This window comes from Festucalex cinctus, chromosome 14 (genome assembly GCF_051991245.1).
Source record: "Festucalex cinctus isolate MCC-2025b chromosome 14, RoL_Fcin_1.0, whole genome shotgun sequence".
Classification (NCBI taxonomy): Eukaryota; Metazoa; Chordata; class Actinopteri; order Syngnathiformes; family Syngnathidae; genus Festucalex; species Festucalex cinctus.
Window position 1 is genome coordinate 23,952,501 of NC_135424.1, and position 25,000 is coordinate 23,977,500.

A 25,000-nucleotide genomic window follows, 5' to 3' on the forward strand; every position below is an offset into this window, starting at 1 on the left:
TCCCAGGCCAGCCGAGAGACATAGTCTGTCCAGCGTGTCCTGAGTCGTCCCCGGGGCCTCCCGCCCGTGGGACGTGCCTGGAACACCTCCCCAGGGAGGCGTCTAGGAGGCATCTGAACCAAATGCCCGAGCCACCTTAACTGGTTCCTCTCAACGAGGAGGAGCAGCAGCTCGACTCTGAGTCCCTCCCAGATGACTGAGCTTCTCACCCTATCTCTAAGGCAGAGCCCAAACACCCTGCGGAGGAAACTCATTTCGGCCGCTTGTATCCGGTTCTTTCGGTCACGACCCACAGCTCGTGACCATAGGTGAGGGTCGGAACGTAGATCGACCGGTAAATCGAGAGCTTTGCCTTTTGGTTCAGCTCCTTCTTCACCACGACGGACCGATACAGAGTCCGCATCACTGCAGACGCTGCACCGATCCGCCTGTCGATCTCCCGCTCCATCCTACCCTCACTCGTGAACAAGACCCCAAGATACTTGAAATCCTCCACTTGGGGCAGGATCTCAACCCCGACCCGGAGAGGACACGCCACCCTTTTCCGACTGAGGACCATGGTCTCGGATTTGGAGGTGCTGATCTTCATCCCACCCGCTTCACACTCGGCCGCGAACCGCTCCAGTGAGAGTTGGAGATCCCGGCCTGAAGAAGCCAACAGCACCACATCATCTGCAAAGAGCAGGGATGTGATGTTGAGGCCACCAAACAGAAACCCCTCAACGCTACTCTATTTAGAAGAACCTGCTATCTCGCTAGGGGAAGCATTTAAATTAATAACTAAATTCTCTCACTTATCAGATTACTCTATTAACTGGACAAAATCAACATTATTACCTATTACAGAAAATTCATGGAATCCTACAAGTCAGGATCCACACTACTCCTTTCCTACAGGTAATTTAAAATACTTAGGTGTTAAAATTTCACCTAAGTTAACTGAATTAACTTCTTTAAATTTTTCACCATTATTGGATAGTATCCGTAGTGACCTGGAGCGCTGGAATAATCTTCCGATCTCTTTAATAGGACGGATAGCTACTATAAAAATGAAAGTTTTACCAAAGATTAATTATTTATTTTCAATGATTCCATTTAAACCTACGTCTAACTGGTTCCAATCGCTGGACTCTGCTATCATAAAATTCTATTGGAATAAAAAAAAAGCCAAAATTAGTCTATCTACTCTTCAGAAAAGTAAATCTAAAGGAGGTTTAGAGGCACCAAACTTTATGTACTATTATTTAGCTAATCAACTACAATATCTTGTGCTATCGACACAACCCAACAGAGATACTAACTGTTGGTTGGAATTGGAGCAGAAGGATTGTAATAATCTTAGACTGTCAGATTTACTCTTTATTACAAAATCAATAAGACGACATAATTGTTTTAAAAACCCAATGATAGCCGCCACCCTGACTGCCTGGTGGAAGGCATTAGAAATTACAAACTCCCAATTGGCGCCCTGTGGGCTCTCTCCCATTTGGCATAACCCCGACTTTCAACTTAATAATCAGTCGTTCCATTTAAGCCTATGGGAGCAGAAAGGAATTACACACCTTCATCATCTTTTCTCAGATAATAAGTTTATATTGTATACAAACTTGGTCCAGAAATATGAAATAAAAAAGGGAAATTTCTTACATTATCTGCAAGTTAAAAATATGGTTAAGAAACAAATCCCAACACTTCAGGATACGCTCCAACTGCCTGTCTTAGCTAAAGATATTATAAAGCTTTCTCCAACAACAATAAAGAAAATATCAAAAATATATAAGTTATTTTTATACACAAATAAAACGTATTTACCGACTTTAAAATGGGAAAAAGACTTGTCTATAGTTCCGGAACCAGACTTTTGGACCCAAATCTGTGAAAATGTATTTAAAATGACCAAACAGACAAATTTGCAACTTATCCAATATAAGATACTTCATAGAACATATATTACACAATATATGATGAAAAAAATGGGACTCTCTGACTCCGACATTTGTCTCCAGTGCTCACAAAACACTGGCGATACTTATCTTCATGCTTTATGGTCATGTACTCCAGTGCTGCATTTCTGGACTAAAATCTTGGAAAAGCTCGCTGATATATTAAACTGTAGGCTTCCTTTATCTCCAAGATTGTGTTTACTAGGTGACTTAACAATAACTGAGCTACCATGTAAACAATCTCAATCTATATTTATAGCCCTTACTATTGCTAAAAAAATAATCCTTGTCAATTGGAAAAATAAACAATCTCTAAATATCGACCACTGGTTAAACTTACTAATAAATTATATCTCAATGGAAAAAATCTCTGCCTTAAATAAAAATCAAGTATCAAGATTTAAACAAATATGGTCTATGTACATAGAATATTTTAATCTCAATTTGGCAACTTAATCCTGCCAAGATTCTGCCTGTTAACGAGAGCCACCACATCGTTACAACTTCTGTTTTCGCTGCTTCTGTATTTGGTATTTTGTATCTGATTGTTTTTATTTTTATATAGTCAGGAACCTAGTTGCTGCTAGTGGGCTCGAGCATACCACACTATACGACACTATACTCAATAACTCCTTAAGATCTATTTCTAGTGGGCATTAAGCATCAACACTTGGTGTTACTGCATGCTAATTAGTCAATTTTCTTGACGCCGTCCCCTGTGGTCGGGCGGGGGTGGTTCTGCCCCCCCCCCCCCCCCCCCCCCGTTGTCTGCTCGACGGTTGCGTCTTGGCCGCTCCCTGGGCCCCCTGTGGGGTGCGGTGTTGGGGTGCTTCCCCTGGTGCCCGGGGCGGTGCCGTCCCGGCGCGGTCCGCTGCTCCGTGCCCGGCGGCGCGGTTCGGGGTGGGTGGGCCTCCGGTGTGCCCCGTGGTTCCCTCTCCCCTCCCCCTTCCTCCCCCCCGTCGCCTCTCCCTCCTCGCCTCCTCCCGCCCATCCTCCCCTGCCTCCCGGTCCCTTTTCCCTTGTCGCCCTCCCTCCTCCTCCCCCCCCCCCCCCCCCCCCCCGCCTCCTGCCCTGCAGCCGCCCTTTCGCCTTCTTGTCGTCTTCTCCCCGCTTCCCCCCCCCCCCCCCCTTCCCTGTCTGCCCTGCGGCCCCTCCCCCTCCCTCTCCCTGGGCCTGGGGCTCCCTCCCCGGCCCGGGCGTCGGGCTCCGGGGGCCGGGCGAGGGTTTGGGGCCTGCCCCACTCCGGTATAACTCCTGGCGCCCCGGGCGGGCTCCGGTGGCCGGTGGGCTGTCCGGTAGCCCTGCTGCGCTGGCTGTCCGCCCATTGTGGTGCCGGGTGGATGAGGTGGGGGGCGGGTGGGGGTGGGGGTGCTGGGGGGCGGGCGTGCCACCTACACCCGCCGGGTTGGGTGAGGCCCCGCTGGTCGCTCCTCTTACTCACTTCACTAGCTTGCACTATACACTTTGTAAATATACACATAGGGTACACAACACATTTCTTGGTGGGGTGGGGAAGGGTGGAAACACCGTCTTCACCCTTCAACTCCCCTCCAATTTTAATGCACCTCACGTCCAAGGGGAGGGGTGAGTTGGGGCGGGGAGCCATCAGAGGGGATGGACTGCAGTGCCTGGCAGCGCTGTGGTCCCCCCCATTTGTGTCCCTGCCCCACCACTTTGTCCCTCCATTCCCTTTTTTAATGCACCACACATATACATGGGTGCTGGGGGTCCGGGTGTGTTCGGGGGTTTGGGGGTCGGGGGTGGTGGGGCCTGGGTCGTGGTGGATGGCGGGTTTGGGTGGGGTGCGGGGGGTCATGGGGGGATGGGGGCTGGGGACCGGTGGGGCGCTGTGGGGGCCCGCTGGGCCTCGTTCTGCGGCCTTGGGCTCGGGGGTGTGGCTGGGGCGGGGGTGTTCCGGGTGTCTGGGTCGGCTCGCCGACCGGTGTCCGCTCGGGTGGCTTGGGGGTGGCCTTGGTGCTGCCGCGGCCTGGGGATTCCGGGGGGGGTGCTCGCTTTGCTGGACCGCGGTTGACGGCTTCTTTCTTTGGTGGTGGTCCTTATGCATGCCAGATCCGTCGCACCAGCATCTACTGAAACTCAACAGAAGTACCCTCTCCCTCCCACAGCCCCTTGAATCAGTTGGTGCTGGTGTCTGTGGTTCTCACTTTGCTTTATCTATCCTTCCCTCCTTCCTCTCTTTAGTTTTTCCTCTGGTCACTTGAGATCTTAATTTATTAGAAGTATGAGGTTTCTGGGGTTGGCATAAGACTCTGGTTTTGTAACCACGCAGGAGGGGTCTTGTTGGTGCTGGACTTCACTTTGATGGATTGGATGTACTGGCTTCTATGGATCTCACTCTGCCTTATCGATCCTTCCCTCCTTCCTCTCTTTAGTTTTTCCTCTGGGCTCTTGAGATCTCGCTAAATTTGCTGGAATTTAGAGGCTTCCGGGGTTGGCGTAAGACTTTGATTTTGTAATCATGGGGAAGGCAGGAAGTGTTTGGTCGGTGCTGGATTTCACTTTGATTTACCTTTCTTTTCTCTTTATTTCTTTTTTTTTCTGACCTTTTCTCTGGTCTCCTGACCATTTAAACCTCACGACTCTGGCAAGATTCTGAAGTACCTGGTTAAGGCGAAGGGTAATGGGATATTTATAAGGTTTTAGGTGAATGAATGAGTATAAATTTATACGTATTTGCACGCACGCACACGCACGCACGCAAACGCACGCACGCACGCACGCACGCAAACGCACGCACGCAAACGCACGCACACATACACACAAAAAAAAAAAAAAAAAAAAAAAAAAAAAAAAAAGAGCAATGATGACAAGACGTTGAATCGGTAAGACTACCGAATGAACAATTCTGAGCTCTTAAAGAAAAAAAAACAAAAAAAAACAAAAAAAAAAAAAAAAACAAAAAAAAAAAAGAAACCCCTCAACGCCTCGGCTGCGCCTAGAAATTCTGTCCATAAGAATTAGGAACAGAATCGGTGACAAAGGGCAACCTTGGCAGAGTCCAACCCTCACTGGAAACGAATCCGACTTACTGCCGGTAATGCGGACCAGACTCTGGCAACGGTCGTACAGGGACCGAACAGCCCGTATCAGGGGGCCCGGTACCCCATACTCCCGAAGCACCCCCCACAGGACCCCCCGAGGGACACGGTCGAACGCCTTCTCCAAATCCATACATACATACATACGTACGTACGTACGTACGTACACACACACACACACATACACACACATATACACACACACACACATTGGATTTTGAATTTCAGCCAAGACTATCTTAGTTGAAATTTTATTACATCTTTCATAACACCTCCATCATCCCAGACTAACTATTTGTCCTCATAATAACTCCTTTTCATCTATTTTAGTGATGGCAAGATTCTGGTCCACGGTAGAAGAAGTGACAGCCCAATGATGTTATTAGGTCATAATCAGGAAGTAAACTGCATTGACTCAAAAAATGAACTGATCGTCAGTGGATCTAGAGACCAAACAACCAAGGTCACAATTCATTTTCCATTTTTATTGCACATTATAAGTGAGATAACAGCAATTATTGTTTTACTAGTTCATGATGTCAAAACTCTTTCTGTTTATGGACCATACATTCATGAGTTATTTTTAATGGGGCTGTGACTCTAATTCCTTCTCTAGATCTGGACATTGAACTCCAGCTGCCCCAGAGATGTAATTTCCCTGTATGACAGAGTCTGGTCTGTTGCAATTAGTCCTGCAGTAAGGTAGGAATTTACTCATACCAATACCAGCTTTCACAATTAACGTTTGAGTAAGGTGACAGGTATAATTTGTAAGGATGCATGATAATATCGGTGGCGATAATTATCAGCAATTATCGACCAATTTGATGTCAAACAACCCAAATAATAAAGAAATCCGCCGATAATTATCGGCAATTATCGACCAAATTGACGTCATAGAGATAAACCAGATAATAAAAATATCCGCCGATTATAATAATAGTCTTGCTGCGTTGGTCCATTTTTTGTGTTTGTGGCTCAAGTTGTGCCCAACTCCTTAACCCCTCTCCTCTCCTATGGTAGTGTCGCATATTTGTGACATCATAATACACGCGACCTTGTGTTTACAGAAGACGTATCATGGCGACATGGCAGTCGCCATTGTGGGCTTTCTTGACAGTGTCTCCCCAAAATGTTACCCTTGCAGTTGTTTGTTCCATTTTTTGAAACATGACTGTTGTTGTTGTTTTTTTTTTTTCGGGCTAACTCAAAATCAGTTACTGGTTGTTTCTGAAGCAGAGATATCAATAAAATTCAGCTTCATGGTGCTTTACACAATGTTTCAAGGTATTTGTATGTTAGACTTATAGTAGGACTCAAAAGTATAGTTGTATTCAATTTAATTTTGCAAACAATTATCGGCCTTACTTAGCGGTTTTCGACATCTGCACTTTCTAAATTATTGGTTTATCAGTATCGGTTGAAAATAGCATTATCGTGCATCCCTATAAAAGCTACTCAGATAAATTTTCCATGCTATTGTTCCAATGAGGTAAACACATCAGATCAGGCAAGGCAAGTATATTTGTAGAGCACAATTCCTACATAATTTTAGTTACAATAAGGCAAATAAAATAATTCCATAAAACATTAAAGTATATCATTCATTTATTAACTCATTCACTTCCAGCCATTTTCACAGAAGCAATCCCGTTCGCTCCTGACTGTTTTACTGAATTTTGACTGATTTTTCAAGGCCCACAGAATATTGTGTTCTATTGCTATAAAAGCATGGAACCTATCAAAAGAAAGATTAAAGTCTCTTCTTTCATCAGGGAAAAAAAGTATGTTTCTATCTGTTTCCGTTCTGCAGAAATTAGCATTAGAAGAGAGCTAAGTTTCATCAGTTTTCACAAATCTATTTAAAATTGTAAGTTATTTAGCTTTTTTTCTAGATGGTCCTGGTTGATCTCCTTTGCTCTGCTGTCACCTTCTGGCCGTTTGTGTAATAACTACCATTTCTGCAACCGTTCTTTGCAGTGAGAGGCTGCATCAAAGCCTTCTGTATGATCTAGCATAAAAAAAAAAAAAAACGTATAAATATGTTTTTGGGACACTTAAAACATGAAAAACAAACATATTTACATGTTATTGGAAGAAAATGAGTTAATATAAAAGTGAGCAGATGAAATACTTTTCATTGTCGTGTACAGCTGAGTCGAAGTGTTTATGGCCTATTTTGAAACATTGTCAGAACTGAGGCCTATCACATCTTTTGGAAGACAGTCTCAATTTTTAGCACCATAAAACTGAGGAGACCACTCCCTAGGACTCTCAGAGCCCAAGAAAGCTCATATCATAGATGGACTTTTGCTAGCATGAAAGGGCTTGTACGCAAGCATAGCGGGTTTCAAGTTTATTCTATGTGGGACACGAAGCCAGTGCCAAGACCTAAGCACTGGGTTTAAAGTATTTCCTTTTTCTACTCAGGACTCGAGCAGCAGCATTCTGGACGTACTGCTCTCTTATAGTACGTTCTGAGAATTCAGTGAGTATAGTAGTCAAGCCCGATGGAGACAACTTCCCAAACTTGGTCCTCAAGGGCCGGAGTCCCACAGGTTTAAGATATTTCTGTCCTCCAAACACACCTGATTCATTTAATCAGCTCATCAGCAAGCTCTGCAGAAGCCTGATTAAGAATCAGGTGTGTTGGAGAACAGAAACATCTAAAACCTGCAGGACTTTTTCTTTTTTTTTTTTTTGGTAACAAGTAGATAAAAAGCTTTTGTTGATGTTATCGATTAAAGTGGCTGTTAAATTCAGGTCCGAGTCCAATATTACAATTAGGTCTCTGACTTGGTTATTAAGTCTTACCCCGGGTTTACACCGGTTGCGTGTGCGGTGCGGCTGCGGTGCGGTGCGTCTTGACTGCGTGCTCCGGACGCGTCAATTTTTTGGCCAATCCACACCGGCTCCGCACAGCTGCGGTCCGGCAGCTCCGTCGCCGACCACTTCCCGCCGTGTCTCGCGTGACCGCGCGCGATCATGTGGCATTAAAAACAACGACAAACACACAGAAAGTCTGTGCTCAACAGAGAAGCAGAAAGAGAGGTGGACTTTTATTATTTTGTGGCTTTCTACCTCCATTATAAACCTCTCCTCGTCCATGTTCGCTGGTGTCTAAACCGTGAATGAGCACCTCACACGTTAACTCCAGGCCCGTCTACGCCCACATCACGTTTTGCTAGCATGCTTGCGAAATAGGAGCTGGCGAGTGTTTTATCTTGAAAGGTAACCGGAAATTTATTTTGAAACTGCGTCGGTCTTCCTGTCCCGCTCGATGTGTTTTGTGCTAGCTTGCCATTTGCCGGAGGCCGACCGCTGCGGCGTCCGGCAAAAATAGAAAATAGGCTATCCTTGCGGAAGGGCTGCGGCACGCCGCAGCTGAGACGCAGTCGACACGCAACGCACCCGCAAGCGGTGTAAACTGCACCATTCGAATGAATGGAATCTAATTGCTTGCGTCGCCGGAACGCACCGCAACCGCAACCGGTGTAAACCCGGGGTTAGAGAGGAGAGTCGCAAGGTGACTGATTAGTTTTTTTGATCAAACTTGTTTGTTTTCAATCTGGGATTTAGTGGAAGGGTGACAAACACTGCTCAAGCTACACAAATACTTCGCAGTGACATACTGTACCATACCCAATGTTTCCGCTCAGATTTATTTTATTTTTTTAAGCAGCGGGGGCAGTTCTCAGGAGCCGTGGAGGTCATAATAAAATGACACTTGACTGCTTGACTTCGATATTGTGGACGTCTTTTTAACTTGTAAAATCCTGTGTATAATACAGTAGCAACCTTTGGGGGGTGGGTTGTGGGTTAGGTAGTTTCCGACCAGGCAGTGAAGGCATCACATTGGCTGTTGTATTCTATTAATTCAGCCTGCTGTTTGGTAACTAAAACCTGTTGATTTAAAAGAGCGGTTAGCGCCATACATGGGCTGATTATTTCACCAATGTCATAATACGCATCTGTGTATAATACCCAAACCCCACACCTGCCTCTCAATCCCTTTTAAAAAGCAGTTTGTTTTTTTTTGTTTGTTTGTTTTTTAAATAATAATAAGGTCCATTGATTTGCTGGCATCCTTTATTATACTAGCCAACTTTTTTTCTTTTTTTTTCTTTCTGAGTGCCAAGGACATATTAAAAGGAAACTGACTGTAACGACAAGCTTGCTCTATATTATTTGTTTGTTACTAACATAACTATGAGATTAATTTTTCAAATATCATCCATCCATCCATTTTCTTGACCGCTTATTCCTCACAAGGGTCGCGGGGGCTGCTGGCGCCTATCTCAGCTGGCTCTGGGCAGTAGGCAGGGGACACCCTGGACTGGTTGCCAGCCAATCGCAGGGCACACAGAGACGAACAACCATCCACACTCACAAGCACACCTAGGGACAATTCGGAGCGCCCAATTAACCTGCCATGCATGTCTTTGGAATGTGGGAGGAGACCGGAGTACCCGGAGAAGACCCACGCGGGCACGGGGAGAGCATGCAAACTCCACCCAGGAAGGTCCGAGCCTGGACTCGAACCGGAGACCTCAGAACTGGGAAGCGGACGTGCTCAAATATCATTCATTAGTAAATATATTTTTAGTGTAGCGGAATAAGATGTTACCCTGCTTGATTTCCTTCAATCACAAAACCAAGCAGGGTAACATCTTATTCCGCCACACTAATGGATAATATATTTCATGTACATATGTTACTGGCAAATGTACGCATGTCTAAGTGCACTAGTATACATGACCAGGTTTATACATTTTCTTTTTGAAAAATATTAACCTAGTATTGTATTAATAATGACATAAGTCTAAATATACAATGTATATGGGGTAGGACTAGATAAGTTTTTAACTTCTTCCTACTCCCTTTTGAACATGTAAACTGTGATTTATTGATGATTGGATAAGGTTCTCCTTTTCTTTTCTTTTAATTTTTTATTTTTCTGCTACTTGTTTATATGTTCAATAAAATGAAAATCAATCAATCATTTCCAGCGTCTAATCGGAAGAATCAATCATTAGCACTTCCGCTTTGATTAAGCTGCATTGCAAAAGTCGCGTCGTGTTTGGACCCTTCATAAACATTGATTGAACGTTCAAGGGCCATCGAGAGGTAAATGGGCAGTTAGACTATTTTGTTTTTTCAAATGTATCGTGAAATTTTATTATAGTCTGTAGATTTTTAGATACATTTTGAAACTCCGGATGACAGAGTTGCTGGCCGGCGAGCCACCATAGCGGCGCAAAGTCTGTTACTGTTTTTGTAAAAGTAAATGTAGTGATGTGTGCTGGCCAATAGATGGCAGTGTAGCTTCAAGGGACCTGAGGCTTCTGGGATTGTCAGAGAGGATTGAGAAGGGAGTAAAAAAAATAAAGTAGCCAGCGGATGCTAGCATAAAACGGAATGTGAATGCTTTTTTTTTTTTTTTTTTTTCACACAATAACATTATAAACTGCATTTAATGTTTTAAATCACAGAAATATTACTACATTTGACAAAATTAATATCTGAAGACATGTTTTCTTTCTCTTGCTGGCTAATAGTCACCTTCGGTTCGTCCGATGATCCTTCCATTGTCTTAAAACCACTTACTCTCACAAGGGTCGCGGGATGCTGGTCCCTATCCCAGCTGGCCTCGGGCAGTAGGCAGGGTACACCCTGAGCTGGTTGCAATGATGACCATGAATAATGTTATGAATGGATCGCTGCTGAAGTGACGTGACTTTAAGGTGCCATCGGATTGAACAAGGAGTTGTGTTTTGTGCCAAGTAGACATGGCATCCTATATTTATTTTTTGTGCTGATTTTAGTTGAAGTTTGCTTGAAAATCTCTTTTTTCTTCAGCCACAGCACCCAAAGATGTAAAAGAGGGGTATAGGCATTGCTTATAAATAGATACATGAAAGAACTTTACTATACTTGTAATTTATGGCGAGTGACTACTGCTGACTACTGACTTTGAATGGATGGATGGGTTTTTATTTGTCATTAAACTACAAGTTACTACTTCATAATTATTAGTAATACTACTACTATTACTAGTAATTAATAGTTAATTACTCTGTAATTTTTACATAATTTATCCTTCAATTTCATTCATGAGCATTCAGCTTTCAGCATTCCCATGCAATTTTTCCAGAAATTGCACTTAGTCTAGTTATATATATTATTTTGCTTGCTTGCTCTTCAAATGCAGCCTTTTGTTTGTTGTGAAGTTGGTTTGTTTTATGTACATGTATACTGTTTTTTTCTTCCTAAAGTAAAAGATTAGGTTAGCCCATCAATTTCTGTTAAGTAGCATGCTTTAATAATAATAATAATAATAATAATAATAATAATAGCCCTTTGAATAACACATAGATGTGCCAAACAAATGGGGATAACATTTTTTTACTTAGTGTAACCACTGCTCCATTCACCATAAAAAAAAAGGTGTTGGGATAAAATAAATAAATAAATAAAATCCTCCTTAATAAAACGCCGAGGTATTGGATCCGGACTCGGGATCGGCCGACCTCAAAATGAGGTGACTTGGACTCGGGTCCAAAAAAGTGTGATCGGGACATCCCTATTTATAACACACAGTCTCTATTTGTGGCTAGGTTGTTGACACTTATGGCATGTAATGTTGATCCAGTAAGATTGTAATTACCTAATTTCAAAACCTGGTGAGGTCCACTACAACCCCATTCCCCCCCCCCAATCATTTCCTGACATGTAGAACTGATTTGAAAAAGGGTGTGTGTGCTAATCTGTAGGCAATATTTAACCGCTCAATCATGGATGCATGCACAAGATTCCTCCCACCTCCTTAATTCCCATGTTTCTTTTTTTTTCCAGATGTATATGTATATAAGATTTGTCAGTGAGGCTTTATTGTAGCCAAGTTGCAAAGGCAGGTGCATGATTGTCGCCCCCTTCTTTTCCTTGATGAATGTGGAAAGAGAGTGAGTCATCTACCATTCAGAATCCCTTTCCACTCATTATTTTCGGATAGAGATAAGGCTTTACAGGTGCTTACTTACACTGTTGGTGGTTATTTTTAATTTTTTTAATTGACAGTCTGAAACACTATGTTTTGAAAAGCCTACATCACAGCAAGCTTGTTATCAACTATATTTTATGAATTGAATGAATGAATGAATGAATGAATGCCATTTTAATTATTGTGTATGCATACAAGTATGTCCAGTCTGCACAAGCTTATGACGCTAAACAATTAAAATGACTCGATACCAACAGACTCTCAAGTCAAAAACTGTCTTGTCGTCTTTTACAAGCTTTAGAGACAAAATTTGCAATCACAGAACCAACAAAATAAAAAGCTATTAAATTGTTTACTTATCCGGCCAAAAGAAGTCATCAGGGTTCTGTTCTTTAAAGTTCACAGTATAAGAGATAATAAAATTCAGTTGCCACATCATTCAAGTCACACATTTCACACAAGCTATTGTCTTCAGGAATATTAATAATGATGATATTTGAATTATGCTATTATGAGACCATTATGGTGGTTATTTCATCATTATTTGCATATGGTAATATGCAGGAAGTTGTTTTCTTCCATTTCATATTTTTTTTGGATTGGCTTGTGGAGGTTTTTTTTACAGTGGCCCTGAAGTGCCTGACAGCAAATAACTAAACACAATGGCAGATGAAAAAACACAAAAGCAAATCAAAAACACAACAAATAACTAATCATAGCAGCAAATAATTTTTTTTTACAGTAATTAACTAATCACAACAACAAATAACTAAACACAACAGTATATCAAAAAACAAATAAATGAAGACAACATAAAAAAAACAACAACAACAAAAAACTAAACACTACAGCATATAAACAAAAACCCACAACAACAAATAAATAAACATATCAAAAATAGGTGCAGGGCATTAAATTCATTAATTCAGCCTCATGCTTTTGCCGCTTTTCCATTAGCCCCAAACGGCACGACACCACACAGCCTCTGTTCCGTTGCTTTTCTATTACAACAGGTGAGCGATAGGATGGGGGCGGGATCAACTGTACTGTCCAAGCATGCACACTCGCAGGGCGTGGGGTTCTGCCTAGTGATGGCACTTGTGACTCTTTGAATGGCACCTCTATCCATCCATCTTCTACCGCTTAGCCAAGATCGGGTCGCGGGGGCAGCAGCTTTAAGAGACCTCGGCGCCTCCCGCCGGTGGGACATGCCTAGAACACCTCTTCAGGGAGGTGTCCAGGAGGGATCAGAACCAGATGCCCGAGCTGGCTCCTCTCAACAAGGAGGAGCAGCGGCTCGACTCTGAGTCCCTCCTGGATGACCGCGCTTCTCACCCATCTCTAAAGCCTAATTCACACTGTCTGCGGAACGCACGCGTTGCGTTTTCCGTACGGCCGCCGCAAGGACTGCAATTCACACTGCGTGAGATCCGTGTCCAGAAATCTGCTCCCGACAGACCACAAGGGGTTCATGCTGGAGAGTTGAGTTCACCCAATAACAACCGTGTATATAGAGTCCTAATTGTAAACAATAGCCACGCTTGCCTGTTGTCACATCGAAATCTACTCCCGACAGACCACAAGATCACGTGGGGTTCACGCTGGAGAGTTTAGTTCACCCGATAACAACCGTGTATAGTCCTATTTGTAAATAATAGCCACGCTTGCCTGTTGTCACATCGATATGCTTTTTGGACATTATTTCTGGGACTTCTACCATGGCCGTTCTCCATGGGTAAGTACGTTTTGTGTTTAAATGGTGTCATTTTGTCGTGTTTAATTTATTCTGAGCTCATTTTTTGTCTTAAATGTCCAACTGATGTCATGTTATGTAGCTAGCTAGCTTCCCTCCCCAAAAAGAACGAGTTCGCAAACAGTTTTAATTTGAAATATACCGGATTTACCTTGATGCGAGACGCCCGATTTCCTGTCCGGCTCGTGTAATTTCTTCAGTTTCATGAAAATCCGCATGCGGCGTCCGGAAGAAATAGAAAACCTTCCGCATCACCGCAGTCATTCCACACCGCAGACGCACCGCACCGAAGCTGGTGTGAATTGACATGTAGACTTGAATGCGTTCTATCCTTGCGGCGTCCATACGGCCGCCGTACGGAGAACGCACCGCGTCCGTTCCGCAGCAAGTGTGAATTGGGCTTAAGGGAGAGCCCGGACACCCTGCAGAGGAAACTCATTTTGTCCGCTTGTATCCGGGATCTTGTTCTGCTTTATCCACAGCTCATGACCATAGGTTAGGGTAGGAATGTAGATCGACTGGTAAATCGAGAGCTCCGCCTTTCCGCTCAGCTCCTTCTTCACCACAACGGAACGATATAGAATCTGCATCACAGCAGATGCTACACCGATATGCCTGTCGATCCAAATACGCAGTTATTAGGACAAGTGCATCGTTAGCCAACATGTTTATTTGACGACTTTAGCTAGCAACGTGTCTCGTAAACCTGCCTCGAATAACCCTAAATTCCTCATGTAACGGGAACACCTCGAACGTCACTTCACAAATGATTGACATAAATGGACATAGCAACCAATAAAAGTTGAAATACAACCTTAATGTGACCATTCAGCACGAAAGTAAACATAAGACGTATGACATAGCACCAGCATCCTACCTTGTTGTAGAAGCGTACTGTCATCGGTAAACACCGCAGCGGAGGTTTGTAATCTGAATCGTGCTCATCTGAAATTCCTGAATATCTTTCTCCTACGAGTGTATTACTACTTTAATGTAAATGAACTATGCACTGCACAATTCACCAGGGAGAGACTCGACAGCTTTGAGCAGCTTGCTGTGTGTACCTGCAGCTCATGCACCTGCACCCCAGAGTAAAGATACAGTCGGATAAGTGGAAAAGTTGTGAAATGCCGTGTATGTGATAATGTAGGCTAGTCTGTTGATGTATTGTAAATTTACTACATAATGAAATGTTTTGATCGCTCCTCGATCGATGTCGCCACATCTATGAAAGACCAATCCAATGCGTCACAATGAACCCTCTGTCTCGAGTCGCAGAATATCACCACAAATGTTCCTTTTATGCTTGTTTAAGTCGGATGAAGTTCCAATCAATTGAGCTATAAAATATTAAATTTGAAGATGAAAAATGAACATGATATGGTTGTTCCAAAACGAGTCTCGCCGCGGCCCACCGCAAAATGCACGCAGCACAGCAGCACATATTTGGAGTGACTTGTGCTCCTATGTTCAGTGTTCCCGCGTTTATAACGGGATCATCTTTCGCAGCCTTGCTATTTCGCAGACCCTACGTCCTGTCGGGGACATATGGGCATCTGCGGATTCGTCTCAACAAGAGCTTTCCAAGGGTGTCTGTTCCCATCGCTCCATGACATTGCATTCCGGAGATAGAAGGCCGACAAAGTCGAATTTTTACCCGGGATGGCAACCATTCGCCGGTGGGGTAACTTTTTGAAAATCCTCGGTGTCGTGGCTGGAGGTCTCTAGGCGGCCGTTTCTCCTCAACCCTAAATCCTGCCGGGGACATATGGGCATCCGCGGATTTGTCTTGAAGAGACCTTTCCAATGCTGTATGGCCCGTCACATTCCGACCTTGCCCGTTGGGTTCGCGACCTTGTGTTGTGGAGATGGAGGCCATCAGTGCTCCCAAGCCTCCCAGTCAAAATAGATTTCTCAGCCTCATATCATCATCATCATTAAACTTAAGAGTGTCATTTCTAACGGCTGTTTTTTGTTGTTGCTATGTTTTTGTTTTTTGTTTTTTTATTTTGGGGAATACATACCGGCTCGGGAAAAAAAATGGATCGATCGCCCATATATTTTTGTTTCTCAAATAAATGTTTTGGATATTAATTTAATTCTATTTTATTGTTTTATCATTATTTTAAAACCTACAAAGGTGTGAACACTGGGAGTGTATAGGCCTACTGTATTTAAATAAGAGATAAGTACAGTATGCGAGAAAACATTAATGTCTAACGAGTGCATGTATAAAGTACGTGGTGAGGTGTTAGCGTTAAAACATAAATAAAACATAAATAAATAAAAAACGTATAATATGACCGAAAAAACCCCATTTAGAATAAATGAAAAAAAATATATGCAGTGCTGTACAATAAGTAAATTAAAAAAACGTACTTTTAATGGGAAAAAAACCTAAAAGATGAATGAAAAAGCATTCATAATAAACTAAAAATCAGTGCCAGTGTTTTACAGGGACTAAAAAATGTCAGCCAATGTAGTGATGCATCGGAATCGAATCAAATTGTAAGCCTATGAATTGCAATTTAATTGAATCGTGGACCTCTGAATCGGAATCATGAGGTACCCATCGATTAGTAATAGTATGTGTGAGCCGGGTGAATTTATTCAATCATACTATGTATAATAATATACAAAACATATTCATATTCATATTAACATATTCTTTTTCAGTTGAGTTGAGTTGAGTTGAGTTGAATACCCTTGCTTTACCTCCCTGTCCCATTCCCTTTTAATTCCATTTTCACAAGACTACTTTGAGACCTGACTGATGCGCCTATCTCATCAATAACACATTTGTTTGGACTGTCTGTAATTATCTGTGCCATTCCACCCGCACTCTGCGCCCCCTTTCACCACATTGCCTTAAAAAAAAAAAAAAAAAAATGCTTGTTTAAGAAAAATCACTAAGGGGCCATAAACATAGGGTGTAAAACTTCTTTAAGAAGATGTTTGGTTACAAAAGAAGTAATAATTATGTTTGTAAAATTCCCAAAAAATTGTCCAACATATTTGTTTTGTTTGGAAAAAAAAAAAAAAAAAAATAGACACTGCGATTCTTCTTCCACTGGTCTTTATTTGCGGCTCTTTTCTTCTTTTGGTTTTGGAGCAACTCCCAAAGACTGAGCTGCTCCATTGCTTCAGTGTAATACCACAATCACAGTTCAAAGGGATGCTGATTTGATAACTGTTTTCATGATGTCAAAGCTTCTCAGGGCACAGGTGGTCCATAATTGGATGGAGGCAAATTTTATAATGTACAGTGGTCCCTCACTACTTTGCAATTCAGTTATTGTGGATTCACTGTATAGCAGATTTTCATTTCTAACTAATTGGTGACATTTGTAACCCGGTTTCAGATTAAAGTAAGCCATTTTAAGATTAAAAAAGAAAAACTTCATAAGCAACTTGGTAATTGGTCTACATTTTGCATCCTAAACGTTAAATTTATTAAGTGTAACAAGTGTTTAGAAGGGTGGGAGCTGTGTGCGGGGTTTATAATGGCTTAATAGAGGTAAAAAATAAAAAAATAAATCAACCCCCCAAAAATATAAGTCAACCTCTACTTGGCGGAAATTCACTTATTGCATTGGGGGGTTGGAACGTATCACCAGCCAAAATTGAGGGAATATTGTATATGCAGATTTTATTAGCGACTCATACCAGGAGAGCCATTATTTGTTAGTTTGGCTTTGATGATCTCTCACGTTGAGTAACTGAAATCCAATTATGTCGGCACATTATTCCGTGCCACATTCTTGCCAAACTAGGCGCTGCCCTGATTTTGAGTTTGTGTGGGATGCATGCAACACTGACCATTAGTGTAGGAAAAAGGGGGCCTGGGCAGGAGCCAGTGAAGGGAGAAGCTACCCTGAAGGGAGGTGAAAACAGGGAGGGGGAACAGAATTGTTTTGTCTTGAATTCCTCAAGCACAACTACAAAGATCTTCCAGGGGCCAAAAGCGCTTTTGAACATTTTAAAAGAAGAAAATGATTGTTGGATAAACCGTCAGCTATTCGCCACGTTCTCACCAACACCAGGGGGGATGACCTTTGACATTTAGTATCAAAGTACAGGCTGACGCCACAGCAGCCACCCAGCCAGCCTGAGTCTGCCTTCTCTGCGTGCCTCCCCACCACAACCAACGCCACCCAACCTCACACACTCCAATTTCACCCCCACTGCTCTGCCCCACTCAACCTCAAGAAAAAGCCTGAAATTCATGTCTTTCTCATTGCTCTCTCCCAAGCCGTCCCTGTGGCTCAGAAGTCAAGAATTCAATTAGTAAAAAAAAAAAAAAAAGAATAAGACGAAGAAAAGAGGCAGGCTGCAACAATGCGATAAGGGGGCAGAATGTGCGTTCCCACAGGCTAAAAGCAGGGCGCCTTCCCTGGGGCCCATCGGGCCAAAAGATGCACACGGCAGGAGGTGAGAATAATCACAGCTCACTCTGAACCCCCTCATTACACATACACACACTCACCTTAAATTACTTATCATGCATGGAGAGCTACATACATTACAGCCATTCCTTTGAGAGAGACGCACTTCATAGACGGTTCTCACAACTACCACAGAGACAGCCACCACCAAGTCACAAAACAAGACTCACAAATACATACAGTAGTTACACATTGGATAATACAATACACAAATCCCGATCCAATGAAGTTGAGACCTTGGATAAAACGTAAATAAGTTTAGACAGAATACAATGATTTGCCAAGGTTCCTTAAAAGCTGGGACAAGGGCATGCTTACCACTACGTTCCTTTTAACCAGAGGTGGACAGTGTGTTGGTAGTGACGTACTGTTGGTCGTTGACGGACCCCCGTTTTGCTGACGAATGGCGAATGACGAGAAACTTGGGGGAAAAAAATGGCACACTAATAAACGACAGAGGTGAGTTTACGCCCATCGGTGTTATTGCCACTCAATGAAACTAATAAATGAATTGTAATGTAACACATTTCACATACAATAATGATAACCGCGTTTCAAATATTGACAAGAAATTATCAGAAACATTGTGGGGGCTTTCGCCTCGACAAAACTGAAACATACAGCTAACGTTTGGTTAGCTAGCGGTTAGCATTCGCGCCTGTAGCATGTAAACACGGACTTTTTGTAAGTCCGTGCATGTAAAAAGAATCCCACAAATAATGACTAACTTAAGTAATTTCAATCACAACTAGAAAATGCCATTTCTGGAGAAATGGCGTGTGAAGGCTGGAGAGCTGAATGAATACCTGTGGAATGATTTGGAATAATGTTGAATGATGTCGAATGATATTGAATGATATTCAATGGGGTTGAATGGAAAGTGTAGAATGTGGGAATAATCGGCTACGAAATCGGAAGTTGTGAATTTTAGAACTGAAAAGCTGTAAGAGCTCATGGCGTGAATTACTGGAATAGATTGAAGTTGGAATGAAGTAAATAGGATGATTAATGTGGAAGTAAATGGAAAGTGTAGAATGTAGGAATAATCGTCTACGAAATCGGAAATTGTGAATTTTGGAACTGAAAAGCTGGAAGAGCTCATGGCGTGAATTACTGGACTAGATTGAAGTTGGAATGAAGTAAATCGGATGAATAATGTGGAAGTAAATGGAAAGTGTAGAATGTGGGAATAATCGGCTACGAAATCGGAAATTGTGAATTATGGAACTGAAAAGCTGGAATAGCTCATAGCATGAAATACTGGAATGTACTGAAGTTGGAATGAAGTAAATCAGATGAATGATGTGGAATTAAATAGAAAGTGTAGAATGTGGGAATAATCGGCTACGAAATCGGAAATTGTGAATCTTGGAACTGAAAAGCTGGAATAGCTCATAGCATGAAATACTGGAATGTACTGAAGTTCGAATGAAGTAAATCGGATGAATAATGTGGAAGTAAATAGAAAGTGCAGAATGTGGGAATAATCGGCTACGAAATCGGAAATTGTGAATTTTGGAACTGAAAAGCTGGAATAGCTCATAGCATGAATTACTGGAATGTACTGAAGTTGGAATGAAGTAAATCGTATGAATGTGGAAGTAAATGGAAAGTGTAGAATGTGGGAATAATCGGCTACGAAATCGGAAATTGTGAATTTTGGAACTGCAAAGCTGGAATAGCTCATAGCATGAATTACTGCAATGTACTGAAGTTGGAATGAAGTCAATCGGATGAATAATGTGGAAGTAAATAGAAAGTGCAGATTGTGGGAATAATCGGCTACGAAATCGGAAATTGTGAATTTTGGAACTGAAAAGCTGTAAGAGCTCATTGCGTGAATTACTGGAATAGATTGAAGTTGGAATGAAGTAAATAGGATGATTAATGTGGAAGTAAATGGAAAGTGTAAAATGTAGGAATAATTGGCTACGAAATCGGAAATTGTGAATTTTGGAACTGAAAAGCTGGAAGAGCTCATGGCGTGAATTACTGGAATAGATTGAAGTTGGAATGAAGTAAATCGGATGAATAATGTGGAAGTAAATGGAAAGTGTAGAATGTGGGAATAATCGGCTATGAAATCGGAAATTGTGAATTTTGGAACTGAAAAGCTTGAAGAGCTCATTGCTTGAATTACTGGAATATTTTTTTATGTTGGAATGAAGTAAATAGGATGATTAATGTGGAAGTAAATGGAAAGTGTAGAATGTAGGAATAATCGGCTATGAAATCGGAAATTGTGAATTTTGGAACTGAAAAGCTGTAAGAGCTCATGGCGTGAATTACTAGACTAGATTGAAGTTGGAGTGAAGTAAATCGGATGAATAATGTGTAAGTAAATGGAAAGTGTAGAATGTGGGAATAATCGGCTACGAAATCGGAAATTGTGAATTTTGGAACTGAAAAGCTGGAATAGCTCATGGCGTGAATTACTGGAATAGATTGAAGCTGGAATGAAGTAAATAGGATGAATAATGTGGAAGTAAATGGAAAGTGTAGAATGTGGGAATAATCGGCTACGAAATTGTGAATTTTGGAACTGAAAAGCTGGAAGAGCTCATGGCGTGAATTACTGGACTAGATTGAAGTTGGAATGAAGTAAATCGGATGAATAATGTGGAAGTAAATGGAAAGTGTAGAATGTGGGAATAATCGGCTACGAAATCGGAAATTGTGAATTATGGAACTGAAAAGCTGGAAGAGCACATAGCATGAATTACTGGAATGTACTGAAGTTGGAATGAAGTAAATCGTATGAATGTGGAAGTAAATGGAAAGTGTAGAATGTGGGAATAATCGGCTACGAAATCGGAAATTGTGAATCTTGGAACTGAAAAGCTGGAATAGCTCATAGCATGAAATACTGGAATGTACTGAAGTTCGAATGAAGTAAATCGGATGAATAATGTGGAAGTAAATAGAAAGTGTAGAATGTGGGAATAATCGGCTACGAAATCGGAAATTGTGAATTTTGGAACTGAAAAGCTGGAATAGCTCATAGCATGAATTACTGGAATGTACTGAAGTTGGAATGAAGTAAATCGGATGAATAATGTGGAAGTAAATAGAAAGTGCAGATTGTGGGAATAATCGGCTACGAAATCGGAAATTGTGAATTTTGGAACTGAAGAGCTGTAAGAGCTCATGGCGTGAATTACTGGACTTGATTGAAGTTGGAATGAAGTAAATCGGATGAATAATGTGGAAGTAAATGGAAAGTGTAGAATGTGGGAATAATCGGCTATGAAATCGGAAATTGTGAATTTGGGAACTGAAAAGCCGGAATAGCTCATAGCATGAATTACTGGAATAGATTGAAGTTGGAATGAAGTAAATCGGATGAATAATGTGGAAGTAAATGGAAAGTGTAGAATGTGGGAATAATCGGCTACGAAATCGGAAATTGTGAATTTTGGAACTAAAAAGCTGGAATAGCTCATAGCATGAATTACTGGAATATACTGAAGTTGGAATGAAGTAAATCGGATGAATAATGTGGAAGTAAATGGAAAGTGCAGAATGTGGGAATAATCGGCTACGAAATCGGAAATTGTGAATTTTGGAACTGAAAAGCTGGAATAGCTCATGGCGTGAATTACTGGAATAGATTGAAGTTGTAATGAAGTAAATAGGATGAATAATGTGGAAGTAAATGGAAAGTGTAGAATGTGGGAATAATCGGCTATGAAATCGGAAATTGTGAATTTTGGAACTGAAAAGCTGGAAGAGCTCATTGCGTGAATTACTGGAATATTTTGAAGTTGGAATGAAGTAAATTGGATGAATAATGTGGAAGTAAATGGAAAGTGTAGAATGTGGGAATAATCGGCTATGAAATCGGAAATTGTGAATTTTGGAACTGAAAAGCTGGAAGAGCTCATGGCGTGAATTACTGGAATAGATTGAAGCTGGAATGAAGTAAATAGGATGAATAATGTGGAAGTAAATGGAAAGTGTAGAATGTGGGAATAATTGGCTACGAAATCGGAAATTGTGAATTATGGAACTGAAAAGCTGGAAGAGCACATCGCATGAAATACTGGATTGGAATGAAGTAAATCGGATGAATAATGTGGAAGTAAATAGAAAGTGTAGAATGTGGGAATAATCGGCTACGAAATCGGAAATTGTGAATTTTGGAACTGAAAAGCTGGAAGAGCTCATGGCGTGAATTACTGGACTAGATTGAAGTTGGAATGAAGTAAATCGGATGAATAATGTGGAAGTAAATGGAAAGTGTAGAATGTGGGAATAATCGGCTACGAAATCGGAAATTGTGAATTTTGGAACTGAAAAGCTGGAAGAGCACATAGCATGAAATACTGGAATGTACTGAAGTTGGAATGAAGTAAATCGGATGAATAATGTGGAAGTAAATAGAAAGTGTAGAATGTGGGAATAATCGGCTACGAAATCGGAAATTGTGAATCTTGGAACTGAAAAACTGGAATAGCTCATAGCATGAAATACTGGAATGTACTGAAGTTGGAATGAAGTAAATCGGATGAATAATGTGGAAGTAAATAGAAAGTGTAGAATGTGGGAATAATCGGCTACGAAATCGGAAATTGTGAATTTTGGAACTGAAAAGCTGGAATAGCTCATGGCGTGAATTACTGGAATAGATTGAAGCTGGAATGAAGTAAATAGGATGAATAATGTGGAAGTAAATGGAAAGTGTAGAATGTGGGAATAATCGGCTACGAAATCGGAAATTGTGAATTTTGGAACTGAAAAGCTGGAATAGCTCATGGCGTGAATTACTGGAATAGATTGAAGCTGGAATGAAGTAAATAGGATGAATAATGTGGAAGTAAATGGAAAGTGTAGAATGTGGGAATAATCGGCTACGAAATTGTGAATTTTGGAACTGAAAAGCTGGAAGAGCTCATGGCGTGAATTACTGGACTAGATTGAAGTTGGAATGAAGTAAATCGGATGAATAATGTGGAAGTAAATGGAAAGTGTAGAATGTGGGAATAATCGGCTACGAAATCGGAAATTGTGAATTATGGAACTGAAAAGCTGGAAGAGCACATAGCATGAATTACTGGAATGTACTGAAGTTGGAATGAAGTAAATCGTATGAATGTGGAAGTAAATGGAAAGTGTAGAATGTGGGAATAATCGGCTACGAAATCGGAAATTGTGAATCTTGGAACTGAAAAGCTGGAATAGCTCATAGCATGAAATACTGGAATGTACTGAAGTTCGAATGAAGTAAATCGGATGAATAATGTGGAAGTAAATAGAAAGTGCAGAATGTGGGAATAATCGGCTACGAAATCGGAAATTGTGAATTTTGGAACTGAAAAGCTGGAATAGCTCAAAGCATGAATTACTGGAATAGATTGAAGTTGGAATGAAGTAAATCGGATGAATAAGGAAGTAAATGGAAAGTGTAGAATGTGGGAATAATCGGCTACGAAATCGGAAATTGTGAATTTTGGAACTGAAAAGCTGGAATAGCTCATAGCATGAATTACTGGAATGTACTGAAGTTGGAATGAAGTAAAATCGGATGAATAATGTGGAAGTAAATAGAAAGTGCAGATTGTGGGAATAATCGGCTACGAAATCGGAAATTGTGAATTTTGGAACTGAAGAGCTGTAAGAGCTCATGGCGTGAATTACTGGACTTGATTGAAGTTGGAATGAAGTAAATCGGATGAATAATGTGGAAGTAAATGGAAAGTGTAGAATGTGGGAATAATCGGCTACGAAATCGGAAATTGTGAATTTGGGAACTGAAAAGCTGGAATAGCTCATGGCGTGAATTACTGGAATAGATTGAAGTTGGAATGAAGTAAATAGGATGAATAATGTGGAAGTAAATGGAAAGTGTAGAATGTGGGAATAATCGGCTATGAAATCGGAAATTGTGAATTTTGGAACTGAAAAGCTGGAAGAGCTCATTGCGTGAATTACTGGAATATTTTGAAGTTGGAATGAAGTAAATTGGATGAATAATGTGGAAGTAAATGGAAAGTGTAGAATGTGGGAATAATCGGCTATGAAATCGGAAATTGTGAATTTTGGAACTGAAAAGCTGGAAGAGCTCATGGCGTGAATTACTGGAATAGATTGAAGCTGGAATGAAGTAAATAGGATGAATAATGTGGAAGTAAATGGAAAGTGTAGAATGTGGGAATAATTGGCTACGAAATCGGAAATTGTGAATTATGGAACTGAAAAGCTGGAAGAGCACATCGCATGAAATACTGGATTGGAATGAAGTAAATCGGATGAATAATGTGGAAGTAAATAGAAAGTGTAGAATGTGGGAATAATCGGCTACGAAATCGGAAATTGTGAATTTTGGAACTGAAAAGCTGGAAGAGCTCATGGCGTGAATTACTGGACTAGATTGAAGTTGGAATGAAGTAAATCGGATGAATAATGTGGAAGTAAATGGAAAGTGTAGAATGTGGGAATAATCGGCTACGAAATCGGAAATTGTGAATTATGGAACTGAAAAGCTGGAAGAGCACATAGCATGAAATACTGGAATGTACTGAAGTTGGAATGAAGTAAATCGGATGAATAATGTGGAAGTAAATAGAAAGTGTAGAATGTGGGAATAATCGGCTACGAAATCGGAAATTGTGAATCTTGGAACTGAAAAACTGGAATAGCTCATAGCATGAAATACTGGAATGTACTGAAGTTGGAATGAAGTAAATCGGATGAATAATGTGGAAGTAAATAGAAAGTGTAGAATGTGGGAATAATCGGCTACGAAATCGGAAATTGTGAATTTTGGAACTGAAAAGCTGGAATAGCTCATAGCATGAATT

At 41.3% G+C, this 25,000-nt stretch overlaps 1 protein-coding gene across 7 annotated transcripts in view; it reads left to right on the top strand.

Moving 5' to 3' along the window:
* The window catches only part of fbxw4 (F-box and WD repeat domain containing 4), a 195,029-nt gene that overhangs the window by 27,054 nt on the left and 142,975 nt on the right, over positions 1-25,000 (top strand). For 6 of the 7 annotated variants that reach the window (XR_013278560.1, XR_013278561.1, XM_077496260.1 and 3 more), the window contains exons 4-5: positions 5,333-5,465; positions 5,619-5,704. The exons of the other annotated variant lie outside the window; for it this stretch is intronic. Coding sequence is in view for 4 of the 6 variants with exons in the window: in XM_077496260.1 (XP_077352386.1) it covers positions 5,333-5,465; positions 5,619-5,704 (219 nt within the window). In the remaining 2 variants the exon portion in view is untranslated. The remainder of the gene's footprint in view (positions 1-5,332; positions 5,466-5,618; positions 5,705-25,000) is intronic. 7 annotated transcript variants of the gene reach the window in all.